The 25,248-nt window shown below is 40.8% G+C and overlaps 1 protein-coding gene and 1 long non-coding RNA gene across 2 annotated transcripts in view; one reads left to right on the forward strand and one right to left on the reverse strand.

The window, feature by feature from the left end:
• LOC128625219 (monocarboxylate transporter 2-like) overlaps positions 1 to 14,721 on the forward strand; it is a 17,727-nt gene extending 3,006 nt beyond the window's left edge. The window contains exons 2-5 of the mRNA XM_053653391.1: positions 4,600 to 4,743; positions 9,003 to 9,242; positions 9,712 to 10,299; positions 13,871 to 14,721. Of these exons, the coding sequence (XP_053509366.1) occupies positions 4,600 to 4,743; positions 9,003 to 9,242; positions 9,712 to 10,299; positions 13,871 to 14,115 (1,217 nt within the window). The 3' untranslated portion in view covers positions 14,116 to 14,721. The remainder of the gene's footprint in view (positions 1 to 4,599; positions 4,744 to 9,002; positions 9,243 to 9,711; positions 10,300 to 13,870) is intronic.
• LOC128625220 (uncharacterized) lies at positions 4,526 to 5,410 on the reverse strand. The gene is made up of 2 exons (XR_008388902.1): positions 5,021 to 5,410; positions 4,526 to 4,774 (listed from the first exon to the last, which is right to left on the reverse strand). It is a non-coding gene; the product is annotated as an uncharacterized LOC128625220 (long non-coding RNA).
• Positions 14,722 to 25,248: the final 10,527 nt, after the last annotated feature.

Below are 25,248 nucleotides of genomic sequence, written 5' to 3' on the forward strand. Positions count from 1 at the left end.
CGTTGCTCCCTATGGGAACGACGTGATGTGTGATGACCCCCATCTTCCTCAGGTGACTGGGATTTTAGGAGATATTGAAATCCCTCCTGAGGAGATGTCACCTCGTGAACGAACGGCGGTCCACGCGCTAATCCGCTCTTTTCTTTCTCCTGCTCACGTTCAGGGTCCGCATGATTTTGGTGGTGGTGGTAGTGGTGTTTTGTTGAGGTTTTTTTTTTTGTTTTTTTTAAAAAAATTCTCCAAAAGTTTGAGGCCACTACATGCAGTTGTAGAAAAGAAAAAAAGGATCCTTTAAGGGTTATCTGTATTGTTAAGAATTCTAAGCTTCCTGACGAGGTTCCACTTTAGGGAAACTCGGCTTCAGGGACGAACAGAAGAACCGTTAAATGTTCGAGATTCTAGACGACATTGTCTTAACAGTATTCTGTAGAAATCTAGAGATCTAGGGTTTTTAAAACCTCATGAACATGATCTGTAGAGTTAAATCGTAGATTTATGATTTATAGAGACCATTAGGACAAAAAAATAAAAAATTAAAAGTACAGCATTCGTAAAGTATTCATAAAGCAACAAGACAAGTGTGTTAGGTTTCTCAGACGTTCCTTTACTGTTACAAATAACAGAAATGGTCTTTAAATATATTAATGTGTAAAAAAAAAAAAAGGTAAAATATTTACATTTCCCTTTAAAAATGTAAAAAAAAAAAAAAAAAAAAAAAAAGTGATATAGATAATATTGTTTAATACATTGTACGCCCGGCCTACAGAAAGAGGGACATGGCAGAATGAATTGTCAGTATATTGTTTTGTTGATTTTGCCTTATATTTAAGATATACCTTTAATTTTTAATGTCGTGCAACGTCTCTATATATTTTCTGTAGATAATTTATAGAAATAAAGCAATGTACATTTCCTCCCCGCCCCCATTCAAAAACTATGGGGGCACAAATTTTTGCTCTCATATTCTGTATATGTAATATGTAACGTAATGTACCATATGAACAAGTCCTTACTAGAGATTGGAGTAATCGGCTGTACAAAATTCTGTGTTTAGGCACATTTTTAGTCTCTGAACGAGCAAAAGGAAGAAAATCTCTTCTGCTTGTGTGCGTTTTCTCTTCCTCTCCTCTTTTCCTCTCTCTGAGCACTCGCTGAGTTGATTAGCGCTTTGGTCATGCTCATGAAAGCGAGACCCGCCCTACATAATTTACAGCCTAACCACGTAATCATAAAAGTTTTACAAGGTTGTAAGCACCCAAAATGGAGGATAACAACAGGCCATTAGTGCCTCTGAAGCTGAAATAAATCATCCTTTCAAAATCTTGGCGACCGATCATCAGCTTATACGCTGCATTATGGGATCAGACAAATGCACAAACAGCTCATAATGATGGAGTGATTAATGTTTTCTAGTTCTTCTTCATTGTGGTGCCGTAAATTGCATCAGTGCAAAGACGAGTCGCCCGTAATGGACTTAACCAGAACGAAAATCCTGCTCTTGGTTACTTGAATGTGCTTAAATACATTTTCCCCTTAATTCTTTTTTCCTAATAATCTCAATCCCACTATTTTAAACTGAGCATTTCCCCCTCGTTTTCTTATTAATTAAAAAAACTAATTTTTTAAAAATCCCACTATTTTAAATTGAACGGGATTTTCGTATCGTACGTTTATTTTTGTCGCTCTGATGTTTTCTATTAATCGCAAAGTCCACATTATTCATTTTCAACCTTCATTTAATTTTAATAAACAATGTTGATTTTAAGTCAAATGTGCTATTTTTTTTTATAACTTCCATGTATGATTTTAAGTTGAATATTGAAAGGAAATTCTCTTATATCACGTACTCTCATATTATGAACTGCTATCAAATACCTATGATGAACGTATACGTTTAATTAACTCTTTAAATAAGCTGATCAACGGCCATCCTTTCTTATAGCTGGCGCATGTATTTTCTGTCTCTTGAAAAGACTTATTTCCATAGTGTGCTGTGTGTTTTGTTTTGTCTATCTGTCTGGCCCCTGCACCAGTAGAAACTGTCCACGCACTGCTGTTATCAATGTGTATAAATACTCTTGGTTTGCTTGAGTAAACTAAGTACAGAACTAAAAGTTAATAGAAGCAAATGTAAAAAAAAAAAAGGCCGGAAGGCATGACGGAAGATCTGAAAGGCGTAATCTGAGATTCCTGAGATACATGGAAATCTAACAAATATGCAATTTCTTCATTAAAGAGCTTATATTTACCCCCCCCCCCCCCCCGCCCAATAGTTTCCGATAGTCGAACATGTTTGTTTTAGCTTGCATTTAATTTCCCATAATGTTTTCTGATTAATCTCGAACAAGCATATGATTTTAAGATGAATGTACCTACATTTCATTTGATCTCCTAATCTTTAAGTCCACCATTTTAAGTTGAACATTAATACCGTAGCATTAATGTTGAACATGCCATTTTCTTTCGTTTAGCTTACATTCTGAATGTTTTGTATTGTTTTTGTTTTACCGTTGTAGTAATCTCAGACAAAACCCACAATTTAAGTTGAACGTGTTATTTTCTGAACTTACGTTTAAATCCCCCACCCCCCAATATTTTCCAGTCATCTCAAAGCCAATGATTTTAAGTTGAACATGCTATTTTCTTACCTTACATTATTATTATTATTTATTTATTTTATATATATATATATTTTTTTACCACATATTTCATCCTAAGTTAAAATAAAGGCCATTATTTTAAGTTGAACATACATTTTTTTTTCTAAGATTACATTTTTTCCCCCCTATTATAGTAATCTCAAACAAAACCCACCACTTAAGTGCTAGGAATTTAATTCCCCACCTAATATTTTCCTAATAATCTATTTATAATGTTTTTCTTAATACCTTATATTACTTTTTTTTTTTTTAACCACAAAATTGATCCTATTAAGTTAAAAAAAAAAAATCCTATGATGTTAAGTTGAACATCCTATTTCCTATTAATCTCAAAACATATCATTTTAAGTTGACCAGGCTAAAATTCTTACGTCCTTGGCTTACATTCATTTCTCCTCCTTAATATTTTCCAAATAATCTGAAAACAAAAGCCCATCATTCTAAATTGAAATGCTTTTTTTTCAGATTATTCTTTTTTTTTTGTTTTCCTATTATAGTAATCTCAAAGAAAACCCACGATTTAAATTGATATATACGTGTTATATTCTGAACTTACATTTAACCCCCGTAATATTTACCTAATAATCTCACAGCCCATGATTTGTAAGTTGAACATGCTATTTTCTTACTTTACATGTACTTTTTCCCCCCCTAATGTTTTCTGATTAACCTCCAACAAAGCTCACAGTTCTAGCGACACAGTTAGTTATTAAGGTCTTTCCCAGCAACCCTTTTTCCCCCGTTTGCATGCAGTCATGTTATAATTGCAGAAGCCTTCACTGACCTTCTGAATCAAACCTGGAATAGCAAACGGATTGTGACTTTAGAGCCAGCTCGTACCTTCTGAGGTCCCTCTCGTTTAAGGAATGTCCTTCTGGTAATGATTTGGCCTTTTAACATTGGGTACCTTTCTTTTTTTTTTTCTGGTTTTTAATTTTCTTCAGAAAAGACAAACTGACTTGCTGATCGATGTGGATAATTCAGTTGATAATTTTCTTCCTCTGCAGTTGTTTTACATCAAGATCAAAGCAATATGAAACGTGATTGTAATCTAATAGGTGTCATCAAAAGTGTTTTGCTGCTAAACTCCGAGACGAGGTGAGATGAGATGAGATGAGATGAGATGAGAGGCGATGCGGTTTCCCGTCATGTCTGTCAGAGATTTTGGGCTTAATGCTGCTAAACAAAACTCTCATTTTCATCGAAATATGCAAAATATAATGCAAATCAGACCCAGCCTTCTGTCTTCTCTCCTCTCTTTCTTCCTTCTTGTCCATTGATCTCTCACCATTTGATTCATTCTCTCAATGAAAGAATCGCTACATTTTATCATCATGAACCTCACCGTCGTTCTGATCGAGATTTACACTTCGTACAATAATATCGTCTTAACATCCTGCGTGCTGTGCAATTAATAAAAAAAATTTTAGACAGCTCTAATTTGGTGATGTTAATTGAATATTAAATGTACGCTGCCAGTCAAAGGTTTTTTTTTTTGAACATTTTTAGCTTCAACTTTAAGAAAAGGCTTCATGTTAAATATGCTAGGATTAGAAATGTTGAGTAAGACATATGTGTAAGCGACCTGAGAAATATTTGTGACACTTTATTTCATTTGGGGGGGAGGGGAGGGGGAAATCTAGCTCTAATTAGCTCTTCCTTAATTAATTACCAATAGTAGGTGAATTATAATAAGACGAAAACGTAAAACAATCATTTAAATAAACGAGTAATACAGCAGATGTGTATGTGATCATGCAGACAGTGTTTTAAAAAAAATGTGATTTAAAACACTACAAAAGTTCCTTAAGTTCACTGATATTGCAGTCGTTTTAAGTCTAATGAAGGAATCCAGAAAACTGTGACCAGGTTTATAATGTGGTTCATTGTACAGCCCTACCGGTATTAATTCACACTCTTTCTGTCTGTCTGTGTCCAGGTCCAGTGAGCAGTGTGTTGGTGAACCGCTATGGCAGCAGGCCTGTGGTTATCACAGGAGGCCTCATGTGCAGTATCTCCATGGTGGCGGCTTCATTCAGCACCACCATCACACACCTGTACTTATGTATCGGGATTGTCGGAGGTACCGAAACGACTCGTCTCTTTCCCGTGTGCTGAAATACAATGTTCGTTTTTAAAAAAACAAACAAAACAATTTTACATCCTTTTGGCTGCTTTAACACGCTGCCCAAGGTTGAAAATGATTCTATAGCTATGAAATACACTCAAATAACAAGTCAGGTATAGAACACACAGGAGCATGCTGTTATAGGAAGTGGAGATACTATTTTACTATTTCATACTTACATTGTAGTTTATATTGTTGCGGAATATCCATGAACGTTCCTGTTATCGCTTACCTTATTGTAGCAGCTCTAAACAGTCATTCCATCTCCAGAATCGCTTTTCTCTCGCAAATTGAAGTTAATAAGGGGGGGGGGGGGGTCATTGTTTATCATGTTACCTAGAAACCACAGACAGCACAAATCCTCCATCCTGAAGATGTGTCAGAAAACTTAAAGTTACCGCTTTATACCGTTATAAACTGCTGACACTCCTTTGGAAGACTCCTTCCTAAAATGTCTCAACAAAAAAAAAAAAAAAAAAACGTCCGTATATCAACTATTTAAAAACATTGTGCGTAATCTGTTTATGTGGAGCATCAACCATATAAGTCCCTATGAATTTGCTGTTACTATGGAAACTATAACGTATTAGAACAAATGCAATCATATAAACCAGTGATGTCGACACCTTCTGACCAATCAGATTTGAGCATTCAGTACTGTTGTGGTATATAATGAAAATGACATGTCATCAATGCTCTTTTTTTTTTTCCTTCTTGTCCTCTTTATGTCATCTCAAGGTGTTTTTCCTTGCTAATGTTGCCTCTGGCTTTCCAAGATTTCTGTCCAGCTGCTTTGTGACAGTTTAAGGCACTATACATGACAAACTCAATTGAATTCAAATGATGTTGGAGGAACCCCCAGACCCACGGCCCGGCTCTGTCATCGTCATCAGATCTTTCCATTAGGATCTTGTCCATCTGAGAGTCGAAGTTGAGCTCTCTGGAGCGTGTGTAATTGGAGTGTGTATAGGGAGGACCAGAGTTCCACTTGTTTATCGGTCTTCCGCCCTGTAGGACTCTCGGGTTTCACTCTCGGGTCACGCCTCAGGGAAAAGCTATCGCTCTGTGGATAACTCGCATGTTCACTAATTCTTTGTCCTTTGTTCTGGTTCTTTATGTCTCGCTGTCTTTGTTGCCACAAGCGGAGTTTATCTTTTCTTTTCCCCTCACAGTCTTTCTACGTCTCTTTCACAAACCAGGCTCTGATTTTCTATCTGTCTATTGTTCTCGCTGTCTCGGCCTCTCTCTCTCTGGGTGTAATTAAGTCTGCACCGTCCTGGCTCGTCCCTCTAAGGGAAGGATTGTACGTGCCAAGCTGGTTACCCAGAGCATGTGCCCAGCGAGCCTCATTACCCAGCACCAGTCTGCCATGGAGGATTTATGTGTGGATGGAGTGGGCATGGACGTCCTACTGAGACTCGCGATGACCCTCTTGGTTCCTTTTTATTATTTCGAGGTCACCATCAATGGAGTAATGCTTTCAGCAAAAGGTCCACATGGGGACTGAGCTTACACTGGACCGAATTAAAAGTCTTTATTGAAAATGACTGTGATGACTTTATAAGCTCAGGATGTGAATTAGGTTTGGGTTTTTTTTTTTTTTTTTGCCCTCGGGCACATGCTAAGGTATTCCAGATCTGGCGAATTCATTCCTCTCATTCATCACTGTGAAGGCTGAGACATACACTTAGAGATATTCATTGTAACCTGGAACTTTTCTCTCGTAGATTCATCACAGACAGTGTCACAGTCCCTCCAGGACATCGTCTGAATTTACTAACACTTTACATTCATTTATACACAGTACGCATTCAAACGGTATGACAGCGTGAGACAGGACCAGTGTATAAGTACGGCAATTTATAGACACTTGCAGCGTTTGGTGAGCTCAGAGCAGAGCTCAGAGCAGATTCATTACACAAATGACACGTTTGTGACTATCAGTGCACGTCAAATTACACCAAGATTGGAAAACACTGTCTTGTAGAGTCCATGCTGATGAAATGCCTGGTTAATATACAGTCATGTGAAAAATTAAGTACACCCCATGGAAATTGTCGGGGTTTTTTTTGGGACATATTTGGACAAGCAAACATTTGATCCTCTTTGAAAGAGTGCCTATTAATAAAGGTGATACACTATCAAATGACATAAAATTGACGTTTTGTAGTCATTTTCACAATTTAAATCAATCACAGAAAAAGGACGTACACCTCTACGTTTATCACACCTTCAAATCCATAAAATTAGAATCAGGTGTTGAAGATCGGGTGCCAGTGATTAGAGCCTGCCTTATTTATACCCCTCTCATATCTAGTGTCTGGTGTTCCCTTTGTCATTGAGGTGTGTGGTGATGTCATGCCAAGATCTAGAGAGTTATGTAAGGCCTTCAGAAAAAAAAAAAAGTTCTGAATGCCTTTGAGTCTGGCAAGGGATTTAAAAAGATGTCCAAATTATTTGAAATACATCGTTCCACTGTAAGGAAAATCATCTACAAATGACTCCAAACGACTGCCAATTTGTCCGGGACTGGCCGATCCCGGCAAATTCTTCCTAAGAGCAGACCACCTGATGCGAAAAGAAGTCTCCAAGAACCCCAAAATTTCATCACAGGATCTGTTAGGAAGTCTTGCAACTGTTGGTGTCAAAGTGCATGCTTCTACAATCAGAAAGAGATTGCACAAATTTGACCTGCATGGGAGGAGTACCAGGAAAAAGCCTTCGCAAGACTACAGTTTGTCAATGAGCATATACGCAAAGACCAAGCCTTTTGGAATAATGTGCTCCGGACAGGCGGATTAAAGATAGAGTTGTTTGACCACATTAACAGCAGACGTGTTCGGCGGTACCTAAAGACGGTTTTTCAGAAGAAGCACCTCATACCAACTGTGAAGGATATGCATCATATGAAAGAGTGCTTGAAGATAATGTGAGGCCATCTCTCTGAAAGTTAAAGTTGAACCCATAGTGGATCTTTAAACAGGATAATGATCCTAAGCGCACTAGCAAATCCACCTAGGAATGGCACAGAAAGAAGAAATAGAGGGTTATGGACTGGCCTAGTCAAAGCCCGGATTTGAATCCCATTGAAATATTGTGGGGGGATTTGAAATGGGCAGAACATGCAAGAAAACCCTCAAACATCTTGCAACTGAATGAACATTGCACGGAAGAGTGGTCACAGATTCCAGCAAGCCGATGTCAGAGACTGCTGGACAGTTATGCAAAATGCCCACAAGACGTTATTTCTGCTAAAGGGGGCAATACTAGCTTCTGAGGCCAAATACTAGTTTACTTTTTCCACAGAAGAATATGTCAAATGTTTGCTTGTCCAAAAATGTCAAAAAAGCCAACATGGGGTGTACTTATTTTTTTTTTTTTGCACATGACTGTAATTTAATTTGTAACGGTCCATGCCATGTAAAGGTTAATAGGCATGTTCAAGGGCACAACAATGGAATCACTGTGGTACTGGTGTTTGAATGCACAACCTTCTGATCTGCAGCTGAAAGTCTTAACCGCTGAGCAACCGGAATGCGGCCGATGGTCTCCGAAAGAGACTTCATCACGCATGAAGAACACGCAACCCAACTGAGGATCATAGACTGGTTCTAACTACTCATTTGTAGGAATAACTGGCATTTACCAGCCCACAGCACACCAAATACTGTTAACCAAGCCACATTCCCCTGATCTGTTAGCAGGTAATTATTCTGAATGTATTAAAACATAACTGGCGATCCTCATCAAATCTAAGTATAAAACCGTAATTGAATCTGAACGGAAGAGGAATTTTTGCTTAGCCCTTCTAAAAGCAACTATAACAAATGGGAGGCAGCAAAGGAGCATGAAGTCTTCATTCTGCAGATTTCTGAATACTGGGAATATATCAATCCTACCTAGAGCTCTCCTTCTTCCTGCACGATCCTGTTCAATGAATAAGATGCTCGTTTAGAGAATGAGACAGCATTAAATTGGATTTTCTGTGGTAAAGAGAGTCTAATTTATTACCATTTACCTCGTAGATTCATTTGAGAAATTATTTCAGGTTCCGTTAATGAGTTTTTAGTCGGCAATGTGAAATGAGATGGAACTCTAATGCGAACTGAGTGGGACTGGCCTTAATTTAATCATGGGGAGCGGTGCAATTGTGAACGGTCGTACCGGCGAAGAAAATGGAGCTCGCGTTAACTTCCATCTTAATTTTCCCGCAGGTCTTGGACTTTCTTTCAACCTCCAGCCGTCCCTGACTATAATTGGGAAGTACTTCCAGGTCAGGAGGCCCATCGCCAATGGCCTAGCCATGGCAGGAAGTCCAGTTTTCCTCTGCACCCTGGCACCGCTGAACCAGTTCCTGTTCGAGTGTTTTGGTTGGAGGGGAAGCTTCTCTATCCTCGGGGCCATGCTGCTGAACTGCTGTGTGGCGGGATCACTAATGAGACCTCTGAATGACGGTAGGGATGTTCGTTATCTTGCTGAAATTACCCTGAGACGCTTGCAGCTTTTGGGTCATGTTTTGTGCTCGTTCCGGTCTGTCAAATTTTCCTCACTGTCATCACCATGATCCATCCAATGTTATGATGTTGAAATCCTTCTTGCATGCTTTATTATCGGTACATGTTCAAGTACTCCCAGGGTTTAGTGAACTCTATACATGATAATGCAACCAACAGTAGAAGTTCCAGGGTATTGGTAGTGGGTGGTCATGGGTTGGTGATTAGTTAACCTGTCAGTTTTATGGTGAGAAGATTGGGAATTTTAGCTGTAGTACAAAAGACGGATATTTGCATTCAAAAAGTGTTTGACATCGTAGCAAGCATGCATGATTGTTTACACAAGACTCCTGTTATGAGAATAAACATTTTCGCGTACTTGCAGACCTCTGAGAGATTTCTCAACCAATATTTTCTTGATACCCATCAGTAGGTGGCCCTCATAGACCTGAGACTAATGGAGCCGTGAAGCCAAAACGTCGTGAAAATGGAACCCAGGTGCAAACCAAAGCAAAGAGGAGCTGCTTGGATAGTGTCAGCTGTTTCATGGACCTGTCTCTGTTCCGGCACCGTGGTTTTATCATCTACCTAATAGGAAACATGCTAATGTTCTTTGCCTTTTTTGCCCCAATGATCTTCTTGGCACCGTATGCCAAGCACCGTGGCATGGACGAGTACTCGGCTGCCAGCTTGCTCTCTGCACTGGCGCTCGTGGACATGTTTGCCCGGCCAGGCACAGGTCTGCTCGCCAACACCGCCCGCGTTAGGCCCAGGATCCAGTACCTCTTCAGCTTCGCCATTACCTACAATGGTGTGTGCCACCTGCTGTGCCCTCTGGCTTCCGGTTACTGGGGGTTGGTGGTCTATGCAGTGTGTTATGGAGTGGTGTACGGCATGGTGTGTGCCCTGCTCTTCGAGTGCCTCATGGATGTAGTAGGACCAAGCAGGTTCTCCAGCGCCGTGGGACTCGTCACGATCTTCGAGTGCTGCCCGGTTCTGCTTGGACCACCCATTGCAGGTGAGTTCAATGGATTGGTGGTATGTTATGCTGTTGTTCATAAAAGAAAGTCCTTCATGATATCAGTTTCTCAGTATCGCCAGTATTTCAATAAAAATTCAACAACAACAACAACAACAACAACAACATGACCTCTTAATAGGGACCAGAATACCACAGTAACCAGAATATGGAAAACTCATTAATAAGATTTGTATTCCAAAACAAGTTAAAAAAAAAAAATCAACTTTAAAATATGTACGATTAGCCATAAAATTAAGCCACATTCAGCGTTATTGACTTCTAAGTTTCAGTAGGCTTTAAATATACCAAGGAAAAATGTGTTGTTTTGTTTCTGAGCTTGGTTGTTGTTGGTCTTGTGCATCTTGTTAGGTAACCTTATTGTTTATCATGGTAAGTATTGTGATATATTCTTGCCATTTTGCCCACCTGTTGGTGCGAGGCTGGTTAGGAATATCTTGGGTAGCTTTTCTGGACATAATAAATAGCTGTTGTATTCAGGCAGCAATTAATTTTCTAGATTATTTCTTTGTTGTTGTTGTAATGAAATAAATCAAATGCAAAAAAAAAAAAAACAACAACCCCACCCCCCCCAAAAAAACAAACAAAAAAACAACAGCAGCAAAAAAGAATTTCGGCATTTTCAGCAGATAAAGATAACGTGGTGCAATGCTAGGTTTAAACCTAGGCCTTTGATGCGAGTGAGAGACTTCTTCAGATTGTCTTATGGTATTAGGATGTCTTATGGTACTGTTTAAAGTTCAGTACTGTAATATTTAATCCTCCATTGTAGTGTAATTCACATAAACACAGACATGTTGTTGGGAATATAAGCAAGTAAAAAAGGCAAGCGACTTTTCTAGATATGCTCAAAAAGTTCTTTACAACGCAATAAACCACAGAACGTGTTTACCTATTTGTTTTTTCCCCCCCATTCTATTCTCATTTCCTTCAAAGAAAAAGGTCACAGTATTTCAAGATGGCAAAAAAGGAGCAAAATTGCACTCGAATAAATCAGCGTTTGTGTTCTCTCTCTCGCTCTCTCTCTCTCTCGCTCTCTCTCTCTCCTGCATGCATGACTAATGGAAGAACACAGGCCAAGGTGGGAAAGCTTTCCAGGGTATCATTATTGTAAGACATTCCACCAGAATTGGATTATGGTTGGTGAGGGAGGCACCATGGCGGCACATGTTGGGCCTTAGGAAAGTGTGTGTGTTTGTGTGTGTGTGTTAGTGGGGTGGAGGGTGGGGAGGCCGTAATTGGTCACGGTTATTTAGTGCTGCAAATCGGCCACGGTCGCTCCGGCTTTCTGGCCGCGTGAGGATTCGCCTCTGTGTGCAGATTACAGTCAGGTTTTTCCAAAGCGCAGTAGCTGGGACTGTAATGAAGTCTCTTTACGCATCTCACTCACTTCGGCCTTCGGTCCCTTTCGGCCAGTGGGCGCTAAGCTGCTAATGCTGCCTATGGCACCTCTTAGTGCTGATCATATCCTCGATCTGACTGTGTGTGTGTGTGTGTGTGTGTGTGTGTGCAGGTAAAAAGGCTAAATGAGTAAACATTAGAGGCAAAAAAACTCATCTATAGGAATGATGCATACAAATTTGCATTGGAAATGGTATTGAAAAACAAAGGAAGTGAATGAATTCCATGTTTAATGCATGTCCAAGATGATAGCGTTTGGCCTGTAGACGTTTGCCTGATGTTTCTTCAACAGCGGTCATTCCAACCTCTGAGCAACCGTCCAACCCTCTGAGGTGAAAACACATTAAAGACAGCCGAGCCAAAGGCTATTCTGGCTCTCCTTGTTTCCCTCGCCGCCGTGTCTGTGAGGGGGATTTCATCTTCCCTTAAGCGCAATATAATTAAACGTTTCATATATTTCCAGAAAATACATCGAGGACTCCCATCTGTGATGGCATACTTTGATTCAAAGGAGAAGGAGAAAAGAGAACACGGCAATCCCGAGCGGTCGATACCAAGCAGAAACCGTTCCACGGCTGGTCTTGGATTTACAGTAGAACGAAGACCAGCTGATTGAAATGAAACGTAGGAACATCAGGAACTCCATGTTTTGTTTAGGTGTGGATTGGGAATTTCATTCCAATCATGTGGCAATATGGACCAAATGACGCACCACATCTGGTTCTTCTGTGGTACTCTGCGTACTTGCAGCTGAGAAGCAAAGAACCCATTACAACATTGTAGTGTTTCATGCAGCAGTTTCTTGTTCAAACGTACTCTGAGCCATTTTGATTCACATCAGGCAAACTTTGTCACGCAGGGCCAACCTGGCAACCTGGTCTACTTCTAGTTTAATGAGGCAGAAATATCTGCACCTCATTGATCTGTTGCGAGACCTTGGTTCTGAGACTGGTATTTAATAGAGTAAATAAGCACCTACGTGCACTCCTGTCCTCCCTCCCTCACACTCAGCAATCTCCACTGGAGCGCCGCGGTTATTACATCCAGCTATAGCGCATCTCCTTGTTACGTGCAGATTTTATGTGCCACTCCCCGGAACCTTGAGGCCAGCCTAATGAGGAAGAAGATATGAAATGGCAGTAATTAGCCTTTCGCTTTCCCGTATTTTAATGAATCTCGGTTCATCCCCGCACTCATTAGACGCCCCGTGTGATCATTAAGCAATGAGTACATGTGAGAGGAGGGGAAAAATAAGGCAACTTTAACAGATGGACTGGAATGACTGCCGCGCCAATCAAGCGCCCAGCTTAATGAGGATTCTGGACATCAGCGCACAACATCCCCCTGAAACACGGCACGCCGTGATCAATCAAAACACGGGCACGGATGTTGTTTTGGGGTAGTGGAGACCGAGGGGCAGAGTGAAACTCCCCCATCATCATCTTCACAGAACAAGGACTCATTAGGAGCAGGGTTTTAATTGGTTTGGCTGCCCTGAAAGCTGACCTTCCGCTCTGCGGTGCCACCTGTTGGTCAGTTTGCATCTGCGTGAGGGCAGACGGACGTTAGAAATATTTGAACTCTAGAGGCTTTTGATGCATTTCACCTGTACTTAATTATCAACGAGATCGTAAACGTATGGTTTAGAGCAGTCAGAGAAGTTTTCTTCAATATTAGTGAGTTGTAATTTGATTTTTTATCATTCCGTGGCCCACTTGTCCAATTCTACATGGACACTGATAGTGCGTTCATGTGGCGCATTTGTTTTTTGTTCATGGCTGTTGTTAATAGTTTCGATTTGGTTTTAATGTTTTGAAATGCATTTGCCTTCACCTTCCATCACATCCATGTACACACGAGTTGCGACGAATGAGTGATCGATCTTTCCAGTTGCTCTCGTTTCCACATAACCAATGGATGAGTTTTTGGGAAGTATTGGGGAAGAACTGTTCTTGGAATCATTAGACTTGAGCATGCCAAGCAAGCATGGAAGAACAAACCAGAAACAGAAAATGGCTCATTCGAAGTTCCTCTCATCCACTGTATGGTGAATCCTATAATCTAAAAGCTTACCACTGAACAAAACATGCCTGCGACCCATCCTCAGCCTTTCAATCCTGGGGTTTTAACGTTTGCCGTTTCTCTGCAGGTGCACTTGTGGACATGTTCGGCGACTACAGCTACATGTTCTACATGTGTGGTGCTGTGATGGTCACCGCTGGCCTTTTCCTCTTCGTATTGAACTACTACAATTACAGACGCAAGGATTTGACGCAGCATGCTCAGGAGAACGGGACTGAGCTGGTCGAGAGGAACGCGCAGAACGGACGAAGCCAGGGGATGGATTCTGGGACACGTGGGGTCAGTTCAGAGACTGAAGACATGCCAGTATAACGAAGGATTTAATGAAGGGTGGCATGGTATGATACATACATGGTATGAAAACCATGTAGCCCCATATGGCAGGTTTGGGTGTTACAATTAAACGTCACGTATCAGTGCAAAGTATTTACATTATTTGCGTTGTGAAACCGGACTATTTTAAACAAGGACTTCTTTGGAGGATCTCTTAGCCTCAAGAAAAAAAAAAAGGAGTTTAAAAATATATCCAATGTACATGTGTTAAGCATTTGTGTAATGGCCTGAATGTCAGTCAGGTATTATTTTATTAAATTATAATGGTACATTTTACAATCAAGAATACTGTCGTTTCTGTACAGTAACGTGGACGACTATAGGACTAACCCATACATTAACACAACATGCAGATACACATTTTTTCTTAACTCTAATCAGGCAGAATTTCATCTGGTTGGGTGTCGGATACACTGGTGTGACTTATGATCGATGATCTAGCAAATACAACGCACTAAATGGGAAGTACACAGTAAAAATAAAACACTCGAATCGGGTATTCCATTCAACTGTAGTTTCAGGATTTTACATTTTGCTAAATGTAAAGTTTACAATAAGTTGCCAATAGGTATGTTTACATGCAACCAAATAATCCATTAGCAATCAGATCGTTAGCTCGAACGGATTTAAAAGCCATCAATCGGACCGAATCCGCTTGAAAATGGCCGCATGCAAGCATACCTAATGTAATCTCACAAAATGTCAAGAGTAAATCACTTTTTTCTCGTTAGCAAGATTTTCAAATTGTACACTACAGCAAGACATGTATATATATTGTTTCTCTTAACTTTTAGCAAACGGCAAAATTTCTGGTGGTGGGGCGTCTGATGCAGAACATTTAGTGTAAAATTTACAGTAACAAAAAAAGTAATAGTTTATGTAGTTCAGTGTCGGGTTGAAGTCTGTTATTTTATTAAATTGTACTTCCAGGACTTAGCAGTTTACTGAATGTAAAGTTTATAATCAAGTCAAAGTTGTACATTTTTGTAAAAAAAAAAAATGTAAAAAAAATTTGTCAGTGGTTTGTAAATTAAAACGATGAGTGTATATACATTTCTTTTCCTAAATATACATTTACAGTAAAAAATAAAAAGTTACAGTAAAATTTTTTTTTTTTTAAGTAAAGTAATCTGACAAAATGTCATGTATTTAATGAATTCTGAATATTTTTCAGAAAATAAGAAAGGAAAGTATCGGACCTTTTGTCCTCTAGTAGGTTTAATAACTTACGCATTTAAACAATATGTACGAGCGAATTTCAGGAGCTGGATGTTCCTTTGCTGTGACTTTTGTACAGTGAAACAATGTAAAGTTTACAGTGTAAAAAAAAAAAAAAAAACCCCATTGGATCTCCAGTTCAGTCCAGGTTTCATTCTTTTTGATTGAGTACAGTATAAATCGGGTCATGTTTCCTTTTGTTCTCTGCTGTTCTCTCATTGCTTAGCCATCTATCAAAGTGCTGATAATGTCATGTTTTTATATTTTATCCTCGACAACTATTCAGAGTCGTATTTATATCAATTTGCCACTGAAACATGAAACATTTAGAAAAATATCACTGAAAACACAAGCTGCAAAATAATCTGTATTTGTGACATGATAATACTCACCTCATCACTCTTGCTGAAAATGGGACACAGCCACAAAGTCTTTCTCCCTTCCTCTCTCTCTCTCTCTCTCTTCCTCCCTCTCTTTCTCTCCCTCTTGCTCTCTTTCTCTCTTCCTCTTGCTCTCTCTCTTCTCTCTCTCTCTCTCTCTCTCTCTCTCTCTTCCTCTCACTCTCTCTGTTCCTCCGTCTCTCGCTCTCTCTCTCTCTTCCTCTCGCTTCCTCTCGCTCTTCCTCTCTCTCTCTTCCTCTCTCTCTCTCTTCCTCTCGCTTCCTCTCGCTCTTCCTCTCTCTCTCTTCCTCTCACTCTCTCTGTTCCTCCCTCTCTCTCTCTCTCTTCCTCCCCCTCTTCCTCTCTCTCTCTTCCTCTCTCTCTCTCTCTCTCTTCCTCTCGCTCTTCCTCTCTCTCTCTTCCTCTCACTCTCTCTGTTCCTCCCTCTCTCTCTCTCTCTTCCTCTTCCTCTCTCTCTCTCTTCCTCTCTCTCTCTCTCTCTCTCTTCCTCTCGCTCTTCCTCTCTCTCTCTTCCTCTCACTCTCTCTGTTCCTCCCTCTCTCTCTCTCTTCCTCTCACTCTCGCTCTTCCTCTCTCTCTCTCTTCCTCTCGCTCTTCCTCTCTCTCTCTTCCTCTCACTCTCTCTGTTCCTCCCCCTCTTCCTCTCTCTCTCTCTTCCTCTCTCTCTCTCTCTCTCTCTCTTCCTCTCACTCTCTCTCTTCCTCCCCCTCTTCCTCTCTCTCTCTCTTCCTCTCTCTCTCTCTCTCTCTTCCTCTCACTCTCTCTGTTCCTCCCCCTCTTCCTCTCTCTCTCTCTCTCTCTCTCTCTCTCTCTCTCTCTCTTCCTCTCACTCTCTCTCTTCCTCCCCCTCTTCCTCTCTCTCTCTTCCTCTCTCTCTCTCTCTTCCTCTCGCTCTTCCTCTCTCTCTCTTCCTCTCACTCTCTGTTCCTCTCTCTCTCTCGCTTCCTCTCACTCTTCCTCTCTCTCTCTCTGTTCCTCCCCCTCTTCCTCTCTCTTCCTCTCTCTCTCTCTCTTCCTCTCACTCTCTCTCCTCCTCTCGCTCTTCCTTTCTCTCTCTTCCTCTCAATCTCTCTGTTCCTGTCTCTCTCTCTCTCTCTCTCTCTCTCTCTCTCTCTCTCTTCCTCTCTCTTGTCCTGCTCACCTTCTCTTTCCTCACGTCACCATAAGACTCAGTGAACCTGATTTGTCTGAGGTTTTAAAACATTTAACGCTCAGATTCATAAGGAAATCTGATGGATATTAAAGAGGTGGAATTATTAAATTGTTACTTACCTATATACAGTACCGTGCCCTCTAAAATTATTGGCACCCTTCATAATAACAATAGCTCTGTGGAGGAAAAAACTTCAGCAAGAACTACAGTTGGTGTCGAACATACTGTACAATTGCTGCATGCACGGATAAACACCTAATATCTAGTGAACAATACAATATGGCTCTTGTGAAGTCTGATGGCGTCATGTGTGGACCAAAAATTGTCAGACGTTACAGGAAGAGACCCAGTGCTGTTGTCATCTCCAGGGCAGGTATAAGAATGTATTATTAGGAAGGTTGATGATAATTTTGAAGGTGTATTATGATGTGAAAATGAGGACACTGTAGCAAATATAAAATGCCATACATCACCTACTATTAGTGAACTCACAAACTTAGAACTGAGGTAGAATCCAGTCTGAACACAGAGCTGAGCAGTTAGGGGGTTAAAGGTCATGCTTAGGCACCCAACACTGGCAGAGCTGGGATTTGACCTTGCAACTTTCTTACAATGCAGGTGGAGATGGCTGAGAGGGGAAGAGTCCACAATGGCTAACCCTGTTAGTAAAAACGAGAGGAATGAAATGTGTGTGTGTGTGTGTGTGTGTGTGTGTGAGAGAGAGAGAGAGAGAGAGAGAGAGAGAATGAGAATGCCTTTGTGACTGTGTTCCATTTTCACCTGCTCGCCGGGCGGGACAGCAGGACTGATGAGAAGAACGGTAGAGTGTCACTGGGCCACGCCCTTCAATCCCACCCTCCTTCAAAAGCACATAACAAATATACTCCATCATCATGGGCCTGGGGCCAGAGACACACACACACACAGACATACACACACACACACACACAGACATACACACACACAAACACACATACACACACACACACAGACACTCACAAAGAGAGAGGGAATTAATTATAGATGTACATTAAATTACTTTCATTGCTTCCCTCGCTGCCCAGATGGGACACACACACAGATGTGACTGATGAAGCCATGTTTCATTGTTACCCATAGCAAGCAAGCAAGCAATCACACACACACACACACACACACACACACACACACACACACACACACACAAACAAACTCTAAAAGTTACTAAGGATATTGCATCAAGTGCATTTTTAAGTCATTCTACAGAGGCTTGTGTTGATCAGAAACCCTCACTGCTCTGAGCTCAGATTGGATTAATCAGATTGCAGTCTGATGGATTGGAAGTTGCCTGAAACAGTAAATGTAAACAAAGTCTATGAGAGAAAGTGTAAACAGTGTGCTACATCTACATGTATAGATTCAACAAGACCTTTATTCCCTAACTGTTTAGCACTACGTTTAGATTGGACTCAGCTCTATGCTTTAATTGGATTATGCCTAGCGGTATGCAACAATTGAATTGCTCACACTATGCTTAGATTGGATTCTGACCAGGTTTCTGCTTAGATTGGCTTCTCCTCTGCTCTGTGCTTGGACTGGGTTCTGTTATATTCTGCCCAGCCCTTTGCTCAGATCGGATACTGCTCAGATGTATGGCTAATTTGTATTCTGCTTAGATTTGCATCAATTGGATTTGGCTTATATTCTGCTCAGAACTATGATTAGACTGGATTTTGCTCAGTTCTATGGTTAGATTGGAGTTTAGGCAACTATGCAATCGGACTGTAGCCTGCTGAGCACTTTGCTTGGAATCTGGTCTGAATCTGATTTGAAACTGATCAGCTTAATTCCCATTTTGGACTAGAAACTAGGAATTAAAGCAGCGTTGCCTTCCTCTATGGCTAGATCAGAATCTGGTTAAACTATGTGCTTGGGCTGGATTATGTTCAGCTCTATGATGCGACTGGATTTTCCAGAACTCCGAGATTAGACTGGATTTTGCACAGCTTTATGAGGTGGTCGGATTTTGCTCAGCTCTAGACATTCTGTTCTGCTCTATTATTAGATCGGATACTGCTCAGCAACACTTACTCTCACTTGCGCTCTCGCTTACAATTCAGCATGGCTCTGTGCTTAGATTAGATTGATTAGATTCCCAGATCTTCTCAGAAACTTTCAATTCTTGCTTTTAAGTATTTTTCTCTTTTGCGATGTGTGTTTTTTCTTCTCTCAGGTGAACCGTTGTGGATCTGTTGATAATCATACGGACCTCAGACTGAAACACAAAACTCCCAAAAGCTCCCCCCCCCACACACACACCTTCTATCTCCCTCTCTGTCTCTCTTTTTCGCCGTCATAATTAATGGTGTGTAAACAGATGTTCAGTGGGGTCTGCAGGTATTTGTGGCCAGTTTATTCTAATGGGCTACATATGGCTAAGGTGTGTGTGTGTGTGTGTGTGTGTGTGTGTGTCACTGGCTCTGTGGCAGGTGTTAAACTTCCCAGATGCCCGGCCTCCATCATCAGCGTCTCTACCTCATCCTTACACATCTTCATCTTCACACTTTCGCTGCTTTTTTCCCCCCTGTTCGAGTCGTACTCACTCAGACAGGAAGTGCTCAGTCTTTAACATTACTTTCTTTAGTTTAGCAAAGTCGACCATCTTCCTCTTACACCGCAGCAATTTCTCAACCGCTCCGGTCTCAGCTTCCTAAGAAACGTCACCTCGTACTTTTTAACCCATTATAGCTACTTTTACACCAAACATATTGCGCAGTCTCCGTCAAATAAGTTAGTTTCCTGTTACATTACAACTGTTTATTATTAGCCTTAAGGTCTCATACTTAACGCTTGAGGTTTAACTAACTTCCGTAAACAAAACGGTTACGGAGCAAACAGACGTCATCCGGGGGGTTTTCCGGGAACATTTCGGGAACGCCGAGTATCCCGAGCAAGCTCGCGACTGTGCTTCCATCTTCACGTAAATCTTCACATCCCTGCATGCTGAAGCCTTTAGATGTTCATGAACGAGTCCCAGTGAATTAGTTCCTGCTCGAACGTGTTCATATAAACCTGTGATTTGTCTTGCGAACCTCTGACAGAAGGTGATTTGAGAACGGAACAGCGCTACGACATAATATCCGTCGTTAGACGGGGTTCGACGCGGTAAAGATGAAATTAGTTCGGTGTAGGACTCGTTTAAGCTGTAAAAATGTCCGCTAACGTAACGTTGGACTTCGTGTTGGAGTTTCGAAAGCGCAGCGTATGGTGCAGTATAACACCGCGATGCTTTATAACAGTTACTAACCAATGTTAGCTGTAAAGGTTCTGGGAATTTCATAGATCCTTACGCACTTAAGGTCTTGTGCACTCGGAAGTCACTTTGGACGAAAACTTCCTGCGCCATGTAACACGATATTCCGCGTCGGTTCTTCGTTACACGATCATTTTTTTCACGAGTGCTGCACACACTGTTGTTCTCTGTGTGACAAATCAAACGCTGTCTAATGTTTCCTCTGTTCTCTGTGTGACAGCTGCTCCCTGAACACCTCACCACCATCTCCGGGTTTATTCTGACCACACGCCTGGGACGCAACACCTCCCTTCCTCTCTCTCTCTCTCTCTCACACACACACACACACACACACACACAGTTCCTGAACTGTAGGTATCCTGTGTCTCTGCACCGACGCTCGATAGAGCTCATTTTTACAGCGGAGATTATTTAGTGTAATTGGGCCTTGTGTGGTAATGACCTTGCAACATTTTTCCCCTCCCTTCTTCCTCCCTGCAAATTGGAGAAGGGAAATCTGGTTTGACACGGGGCCCAGAAGATGTATTAGCCTGCTATGGTAACTGCCTGCCGCAATAAGGTCGCAGTGGAAGTGTGTAATTAGTGTGTGGTGGCCTTCCCTCAGGAACGGCTTTTTTATTACCTCAATATGTCATAGGAAAATATCTCAAAGAGAGAGATGTATTATTATTATTATTATTACTACTACTACTACTACTACTACTACTACTGGTGAAGTGGTGATTACACATATTTGAACCTGATTTTTACTGGATATTACAGCCGAATAAAATGCAGTAATTGCACCTCCTAAGCGAATCCCACACATTAACCGAGAGCACTTTGATAAACACCTCATGGGGCTTTGTGACTGCAGTTCAAAAGCTTAAAAGAGAGCGAATAAGTAACAGGAGCATGAAGTGAACTCGGCTTTGATCCCGTTTCCAATTGTGTTAAACGGCTTTGGCTGTTTTTTAATAATCAGGGTCAACCGTGTTAAAGACAACGAAACGGAAATCGGAATGCATTTTTCTAGCATGACGTGGCTCATTTCGACCGAAACAGACTTTTTCGTTGAGGGCAAAGGGATGGGGTGGAAATGTGACATGATATTATTGTTTAATATAAGTTTCCTCATTTTGCATTTTGACATTTAAAATATATATATATGTTTCAAATATATTCATCAGATAAAGCTCGTCTGAAAAGTGTAACGTGTAAGTGATAAGTGTAAAAAAAAAAAAAAAAAAAAAAAAAAACCCAACAGATTATGTTTTTAATTATTTTGCCTGGCTTCATGTAGTACTTGACTAACAGTAGTACTTCCTATCCTATATAACACATACTGTATATAATATCTGAGCTATGACATCATAATGTCAGGCTACATAACACTTTATAATATCTGAGCTATGATGTCAGGCTACATAATACTTTATAAAATCTGAGCTATGACATCATAATGTCAGGCTACATAACACTTTATAATATCTGAGCTATGACATCATAATGTCAGGCTACATAATACTTTATAATATCTGAGCTATGATGTCAGGCTACATAACACTTTATAATATCTGAGCTATGACATCATAATGTCAGGCTACATAACACTTTATAATATCTGAGCTATGATGTCAGGCTACATAACACTTTATAATATCTGAGCTATGACATCATAATGTTAGGCTACATAATAATTTATAAAATCCGAGCTATGACATCATAATGTCAGGCTACATAACACTTTATAATATCTGAGCTATGATGTCAGGCTACATAACACTTTATAATATCTGAGCTATGATGTCAGGCTACATAACACTTTATAATATCTGAGCTATGATGTCAGGCTACATAACACTTTATAATATCTGAGCTATGACATCATAATGTCAGGCTACATAATACTTTATAAAATCTGAGCTATGACATCATAATGTCAGGCTACATAACACTTTATAATATCTGAGCTATGACATCATAATGTCAGGCTACATAACACTTTATAATATCTGAGCTATGATGTCAGGCTACATAACACTTTATAATATCTGAGCTATGACATCATAATGTCAGGCTACGTAATACTTTATAAAATCTGAGCTGTGACATCATAATGTCAGGCTACATAATACATGTACTCACACGAACATGTGCACAACCTATAAAATGATATTTACATGTACATATACATGGGGGGCAATTCGCCGACCATCTGTTCAAACCACACAACCCTTGAAGTTTCGGGAATAATACGACTCCTTGTGGACCTGCTTCACTTCTGTAACAATCATGATTAAACGTCCTGTTATTGCTTCTCATAAAAGCCTGACTATTTCATCCACACACTCACACACACACACACACACACACACACTCTCTCTCTCTCTCGCTCACTCTCTTCTGGTTTGTGTGCCGCATTTTCTGGCCTACTCTGGATCTGCTTAGAGAAAAAAAAGAATCAATATAGATGCCACTTTGTTATATCAGTAGCATAACTGTAACCAAGTACACTTCCCCTGTAACCCCTAGTGCTACATTAAACACATTCAACATGTTTATATTGCAATATTTGTGATATGTTTAGCGATTCTTTGGCTGCTGCTGTATTTTCCTTATCCCTGTGAGAATTTAGCATCTGTGTGTTGTAACGATATCACGGGAGGACACCGTTACTGCTAGCAAAGGTTGCGTATTGCATGTTGGCGGCTGTGGCTCAGGTGGTAGAGTGGGAGGTCCACTAATCTTAGGGGTGGTGGTTCGATTCCCGCCCTGCGTGGCCTGAGTGTCCTTTGGCGAGACATTGACCCCTAGGTTGCTCCTGGCAAGCTAACGCCTTGCATGGCAGCTAGTATGGGTGAATGAGAACCGGTGTAAAGCGCTTTGGAACGGCTAAGGTTAAGATACATAAGCAGACCATTTACCATGTTAATTATAAAGATTAATATGCAAATCATTCAGCGTGGAGGTTTCAGGACAAAAGACCAATGAACATTTGTAGATATAATATTAATGACTTTATGACAGAAAATGCCTTGTTCATGAGAAATGAAGTGGAAAGAAATAGCTCTCAGGTGAAGTGAGGGCTGCGGTAAATCAGGATGACGTGAAGGGCTGAGTTTCTATCTGAATCTAGAAGATTTGGCCCAGATGCTTCAGAACCTTTTCCACTCGGGACAGATGTGAGCGGTAAGAAAATCGTAGCAGACGTTTTTATTTATAGGACAGCTGCAACATGGCCGAGTGGGAGCTATGAGAATAGATTGCCATAGTTTGCTGATTTTATTGTTTGTATTTGTGTGTTACGAATACAAAACAAACAGCCGCAACAGGAGAAACATGCCGTCTTTTGTTTTAGTAAAGACAGTGACGCACCCAAACGTGCTGGAGTATACAGACAAAATGTTTGATTTGTCCACATTTTGGTGCGGAGAAAAGCCCTGCCTTCCTTCACCAAGATACCTGTTTAAAAACAGCACTGTAAGGCAGGAAGTTTCTCTCGAGGTATCTAAGGTGCTTAATAATTATCATCACTAATCGAACAAAAACACAGCGTGATGGCGTTCGGAATGTTCCAGAAATAGACATGACAAGCCAAATACCAAAAGAACCATTACACCATGCACTAGCGTCATAGTCTCTAGGGCTTGACATCCCCAGTTCAAACCTCTGATTTTGCTTTAGATTAAAAGTGAAAAGTCCTATAAGACCAGGAGATCTTGTGACGCAACTAAATGGGCGTCTCCTCTGAGTCTCAACGTTCCTTGTTTGAACCCCAGCCAAATCTCCAGGACATAAGCAGCAAAGATTTGTGACTTGTTGGCTCAGTTGGTGTTGAGGAAGGATTTTGTAAGGTTTAGGGATCTGAGTTGTTGGTACAGTGGGTGTTGAAGACGTTGCGGGAGATGAGCAGCAGAGGTGTGGGACTTGTTGGTGTTGAGGAAGGAGGGCTGAAGTCTAGACAGTCTAGGGCTGTGGCATCTTATACACCAGTGGTCACCAACTACTGTTCCTGGAGATCTACCTTACTGCTGGTATCTCCAACCAAAATGACACACACCTGCTTTCGCTGATCAAGAACGTCACATTTTGGCCTAAATTTCACTTTAGCTTACTCGCTATAAAAAAAGAAATATCCATGTTGTGAAGATTCCATCAGATTGCACTGGTTTCTGGAATCTACATTAATGCTGACTCCTTTACCTATCTGCCATCTAGTGCAATAAAAAACATGATATAAGGCTTATATGATGTTGGGTCTTCACCCAAGAGGAAAGGAAATGTATAAGATTAAGGATTAAGGATAAGTGTGCTATGGATGTCCAATTTGCTTTGGATAACTAGATGTTGAGTGCTGAAACCAGCTCCTTCTACACCGGGGTGGGAAATCTTATCCAGAAAGGGCCGGTGTGGGTGCAGGTTTTCATTCCAACCAATCAGGAGGCACACCTGATTCCACCTGTTTAATCAGTTGATCTTGGCTTTCAATAGATTCAGGTGTGGCTTCTGCTTGGTTGGAATGAAAACCTGCACCCACACCGGCCCTTTCCGGATAAGACTGCCCACCCCTGTTCTACACCATCAGTTCTTATGCGTTCTGGTTCCTGTTGTCAAGCCTTCTGTTCAACCAAAAGTGCAGAATTCACCCTCAGCCTGTGCGCTTCTGTAGCGTGGTGGTTAGAGACATGACTCTGACAGTTGAAGATGGTTGGGTCAAGGCATTTTTTTTTAAAACTACTGTGTATAAGATAACTATTAATACTAATTAATCAAGGACCCATAAATATGTTCCTCTTTATGATGCCATTTGTAATATTTTTGAAAAACAACTGACAATCCAAATGACACCATCCAGTCAGTCAGTCAGTCACCCATGGTGGCTTCTTTTATTGAGAGAAATGATGGGGACATAATGAGTGCTGCGTGCTGAACGTCATCTTTTTGGAGCTTATTCTCTTTGCATGAACAACTCACCCCAGCCCTGCTATGGTACAGTGAATAGTGCCATTATCTTTGAAGCATGATAGTCCTGGTTCAAATCCTTCTTTTGCTGTTAGCTTTAGATT

Source organism: Ictalurus furcatus, chromosome 21, assembly GCF_023375685.1.
Source record: "Ictalurus furcatus strain D&B chromosome 21, Billie_1.0, whole genome shotgun sequence".
Taxonomy (NCBI): domain Eukaryota; kingdom Metazoa; phylum Chordata; class Actinopteri; order Siluriformes; family Ictaluridae; genus Ictalurus; species Ictalurus furcatus.